At 35.4% G+C, this 5,709-nt stretch overlaps 1 protein-coding gene across 1 annotated transcript; it reads left to right on the forward strand.

Moving 5' to 3' along the window:
• The first annotated feature begins 1,440 nt into the window (after window positions 1-1,440).
• Window positions 1,441-1,752, forward strand: LOC107788163 (monothiol glutaredoxin-S2). The gene has a single exon (XM_016609816.2). The coding sequence runs from the start codon at window positions 1,441-1,443 to the stop codon at window positions 1,750-1,752; it is 312 nt and encodes a 103-aa protein (XP_016465302.1).
• Window positions 1,753-5,709: the final 3,957 nt, after the last annotated feature.

The raw sequence follows: 5,709 nt of genomic DNA on the forward strand, positions 1-5,709 counted from the left end.
GGTCATCAATGTCATTACAAAAATTCTATCCTTTTGCATTTCCATATATTTGTTGGTGAATTGGATTCGAATCATTATTTATTGGACCACAAAAAAGTTTCCAATTGGATAAATCCAACTTCCCTCTCTCCAATTCAGCAGATTCTTCCTGGAAAAAGATGCATCATAATTAAATAATCACTCGATTAAAACTTAAACAAGATTATCTTAACCTGAACCCGATTCCCTAATCATCCCTTTTTAACTTCTAATTTTGCTAACTTCTATCAAAGATCTTGTACCCAAAAAAGGAAAGAAAACATCCCATGAAGTCCACCTTTTGTTCCACTAAGAAAAAGATATATAATGGGAAAAATTAATAGTATTAATTAATTTCGGAGAAAAATTAAGCAACATACAAAAGATGATGGGTCAAGTCATGGGGCACCGACATTACTATTTTGATAAACAAAGAATAATTAAGTTGATAATAAAAGAAAAAAGGGGTCAAGTGATTTAAATTAATGATTTGTCGTATCAAGCAAAGAGAAAAGCCGCAGTATTGACACGTCTCTATTTCCGTATGCAAAGAATCGTTATCATGCAGCATTAAACTTTTTTTTTTAATGTAGTGCCAACATAAATTATCCATCACTATCAAAATTGGTGATTTCATGTAAATTTTGGAACCTATCCAAAAATATTTCCAATAGTGTGAAAGTTACTTGTCATTCCTTGAGGATTCACAGAAATTTTCTTAATAATAGTAAAAAATTATTCGTACGTGATATTTACACAAACCCTAAATTACAATACTTTTTTAAAAAAAATGCAATACAATTTATTGTCATGTGTAATAAAAGGAAATTTAATATTAATAGTTTCGAATTACTTTTTTTATTAGTACGTGATATTTACAGCAACCCTAAATTACAATATATTTTTCTTTAAAAAAAGCAATACAATTTATTGTCATGTGTAATATATGGAAAATTTAATATTATTAGTTTCGGAATTACTTTTTTGGATTGGATTTAACTTAGATATATGCACTGAAAAGTAAATATCATTACATTATTAGTAATATAATTTAACCTTCTATAGGATGTTATCTGTTTTATTAATTTTTCAGATTATTAGTTCCACTTGTTATGATAGTGTGAAGTGTATAAAAATTGTTTTTGCAACCTCAGCAAATCTATTTTCTTTTTTTGGCAACCTCAGCAAATCTTTATTCTTTTTTTTTTTTTTGCAACCTCAGCATATCTACACCGTTAAGGAATTCTATAAATATGTCTCATTGTTCCTTCATTTTTCCTCACCTCAAAACTCAACGTCCCTACAAAGAACCACAAGTCACTAAAAACCTCAAACAACATCCACTCCACTATATCCTTAACCTTCCACATTTGCTCCCTCTTTTTTCACATTCAAAACCCTAAATATTTTCTAAGATTTGCAATGGAGAGAGTAAGCAGAATGGTAGCTGAAAAGCCAGTGGTGATTTTCAGCAAGAGTAGTTGCTGTATGAGCCATACAATTAAATCTTTGTTCTGTGATCTCGGCGTTCACCCTGCAGTTCACGAGCTAGATGAGATGCAGAGAGGCGGCCGAGAAATCGAAGCGGCGCTTTCGAGGCTCGGCTGTAACCCTACAGTTCTCGCCGTGTTTATCGGCGGTGAACTGGTGGGTGGTGAAAGTGAAGTTATGAGTCTTCACCTTCAACGCTCCTTAAAGCCAATGCTTAAAAGAGCTGGAGCTTTATGGGTTTAAATTAATTAATAATTTAGAAATATCGATATATACTCGACTTCAATAACAACAATAATAATAATAATATAAGCTAGAGGTGGACATTAATTAGTTACTTTTAGCAACAAAAAGAAAGGAAAAAGAGAGTGTGTATGTGTGTGTAAAGTAAGAGTGCGTAGCGTTATGCTGCAATTTTCTTCAGCTAACTAGCTATATAATTATGGAGTGATAAATAATGTGTTCACTTCTACCCCAGCTTCTCGTTTTGTTATGTAAGCTGTGATCTCTTTTGCGAATAAATCTCAGTTTTTATTAAATAACAGTAGTACTGGCTTCTAGTTATTTTTCTGCCTAAATAATTCCGAATTTAGACGTTGTTGTTTAATTTCTTACATTTTAACATATACAGTTGTTAGTCATGTGCTTATACATCAAAATTTTGTGCGTTAAAGGTGATGTTCTTACTCTCTTAGTATCCTTTTTCTTTTGGCGCTCATTTAATTGAAGGGAAGATAGATGCAGTAACTTATTAAAAATGCAGTCAGTAACTTGTTTTAAATATTTATTGAACTAATTAAGCTGTTGATTCTATTTATATCGTTAATGTATATAATTTAAATTTATAGATTATATACGGCATGAGAAGCAACTAGTTCAAATTAAATTGAGCAATAACGTAACTTTTTTTCTTGCAAAATCTAAATTAAAGGAAAGCACTGGCCACCAATAATAGTTCTACTATATATGATAGAAGAGAATATCTAAGACGCGAATGGTTGCATGCATGCTACTATATTCAGTGGCTTCATGCAAAAGACTAAATATATCCATGTAATTTAATCACTGGCATAAGTCTAGCAACTTAGTATAGGAATAAACGTGTTCTTGGAAAAACTTGTATCGTCGATATTATTACTGTCATTATCGTCGTTATTTAAAATTTTAGTTTCGTTTGATTGAATGAAACGGTAATCATGCATGAGACTTGAGAAACATATCGAATCCGTAGATGAAGGTGATAAGAGGAATATCAATGCTGTTTACAATAGCTTTTAGATAGTTTCAAGGGACTTATGTCACTTTCCTCCTATATGACAATTGCAGCAAATGATGTTGTGTGCTTCATTTGGAGAATGAAATATATATATACATATGAAGATTATATTCCATCCTTTTTTCTTTTTCTGTTAAGGCTTCACGCAAAATTGATGCTCACACTTAAATAGAAGATAGAATATGTACATCACATCCATGTAATATTGGGGATAAAGAAGGAGAATGCTCAAGAGTAGATAGGATTTACTATTTACAAAACATTATACGTACGAGTATGTATGTCTGCATGCAATTCATGTTCAAATGAAAAAGAATTTCACGCTTTATATTCAATAATGAGGGTTGTGTATGATCAACCTAAGATCAAGTGGGGATCCTTGACTAAGGACAAACCCCAGGAGTTGGGATAGAAGCCGAGGAATATGGAGAGAAGTAGTGGGAACGTGAGTAATATGTGGACAAGGACAGCGACTTGTATCAGGGAAGCAGCTAGAGAGATGTAAATTAGGGGCCTCAAAGGGCTACTCTGGTGGACACAGAGGGAACTGGTGGTGAAATGGAGAGGTCCAAGGGATAGTGAAAGCTAAGAAGGCAACACACTCGAAGTTAATGGAGAGCAAAGACGAGCAAAAGAATATGACGAATATGGAGTGATATAAGGTGGCAAAGAAGAAGACAAAGTTAGCGGTTACGGCAGCGGCATTTGGATGCTTTTATGAAGAATTTGAGGCCAAGGGTGGGGACAAAAAGATATACAAGTTAGCCAAGGCGAGAGAGATGAAGGCCCATGATTGGACCAAGTGAAGTGCATCAAAGACTAGGAAGATAATGTATTGGTAGAAGAGGCACATATTAGACAGAGATGGCAGACATACTTTCATAAACTCTTGAATGACGAGGGAGACAGAAATATTATGTTGGGTGATTTGGAGCACTCCAAGAGTTATCGTGGTTTTGGGTGTTGTAAGTGTATAAAGGCTGAGGAGGTTGAGGGGATATTGTGTAGGATGAGCAAGAGAAGAGCGACCGGGTGTCACGACCCCAGTTTTTCTCCATAGTATGTCGTTATGGCACCTAGTCTCTAAGACTAGATAAGCCTAGTACTTACTGAATTTAATGAAAGAATTTAACCAAAAAAATCAATGAACATAAATCAAAATCTTCTATAATAAGCCAACAACCTCGAATACAATACAATATCCCAAAAACAGTTAGTACAAGTCATAAGCTCTACCGAGTTCACTAAGAAATCTCTAAGTACAACTGTTTCAAAATAGAAATAAAGTATACAAGGTAAAATATCATAAGGTGACTCTGAGGCCTGCGAACGCGGCGGTAGGTATACCTTGAGTCTCCACAACAATGTCCGATCAATTAGCTAATGATCTACAAACTCCGAATGTAATGACACGACCAGTCATTTTGAGAATTAGCATCCTGTTCGGCGGCTTAAGGTCTCGAGCAGCTTTGTATTATGTGTTATGACTTGCGTGTGTGACCGAGTTCAGTTTTTAAATGATTCGGGGTCAATTTGGAAGAAGGATTCTTATTTTAGAATTTCGAATGTAACGACCCAACCGATCGTTTTGAGAATTAGTGACCTGTTCGACGGCTTAAGGTCTCGAACAGCTTTGTATTATGTGTTATGACTTGCGTGTGTGACCGGGTTCAGTTTTCGAATGATTCGGGGTCAATTTGGAAGAAGGATTCTTGTTTTAGAAGCTTAATCGGTAAGAGTTGATCGGAATTCGACTTTTGTATAGACAACTTCGAAATAGTGTTTTGATGATTTCAATAGTTTCGTATGGTGAGTTTGGACTTAGTCGTGCGTTCGGATTTGCATTTGGAGGTCCGTAGGATAATTTGAAGTATTTTGGCGAAAATTGAAAAGTTAAAGTTTTGGAAAGATAAGAGGTTTGACCGGGAATTGACTTTATTGATATCGGATTCGGATTGAGATTTCGAGAGTTAGCAGCGGCTCGGACTTTTTGGGTTGAACAATGCACCGGAAAGTAAAGAAAAATTTTTGGCGAAAAAGTGCATTTAAGGGGTCCATTATGCGACCGCATAATCACTTTGTGGGCTGCATAATGGCTGCAGAAGTGAGGCAGGAGAGGGTTAGTCTGGGAGAAATTATGCGGTCAACTATGAGACCGCATAACTGTTCTGCGGTGCATTATACGACCGCATAATAGTTATGCGGACCGCATAGTGATCGCAGACTCAGACAGATATTTTGGTCATTTTGGACACCAATTATGCGACCGATATGCGGTCCGCATAACCATTATGCGGTCGCATATGCGACCGCAGGGTCGCAGAACCTGTTCCGGAGCTCCATTTTTGGGTTTTTAAAACCCAACCCTACTTCGTTAAATACATACTTTGGGCCATTTTTGAGCAAAACTCTGATGTTTAGAGAGAAGGGAGAGTGTTTTAGAGAGACAGGAAACCCTAGGCTAATTATTCATCAAGTCTTGCTCAAATCTTGAAAGATTAACAAGGAAAACCCACAAGTTCTTCATCTAACAGGTAAGATTCAAACCCCTAGTCTTCAATTTCGAGTTTGGGGTAAAAGATGGATGATTGGGAGTATGATTCTTAGGTGTAAGAGTATTATTTATACATACTGTACTAATAAGGTTTGTGGGAAGATTGTTGAGCTCAAATAAGTAAAGATTGGGTTGTGGAGTGAAGGAAATCTTGTATAAGAACCTTGTAGTTAGATTTGCACACCTAGTATTTGATAAAATGCTCAAATGAGCTGAGATCATGAATACATTCCTAATAATGGTTCAATTTTTGTTATGTCTCAAAATAGATTGGGATTGCTAGAATTTTCGGAACGTTATAGTAATTTAAGGAAAGCTCAAAGCAAGGTATGTTGGCTAAACTTTCTCTCTTAGAATAGATATCCATAAT

Source organism: Nicotiana tabacum, chromosome 14, assembly GCF_000715075.1.
Source record: "Nicotiana tabacum cultivar K326 chromosome 14, ASM71507v2, whole genome shotgun sequence".
Lineage (NCBI taxonomy): Eukaryota > Viridiplantae > Streptophyta > Magnoliopsida > Solanales > Solanaceae > Nicotiana > Nicotiana tabacum.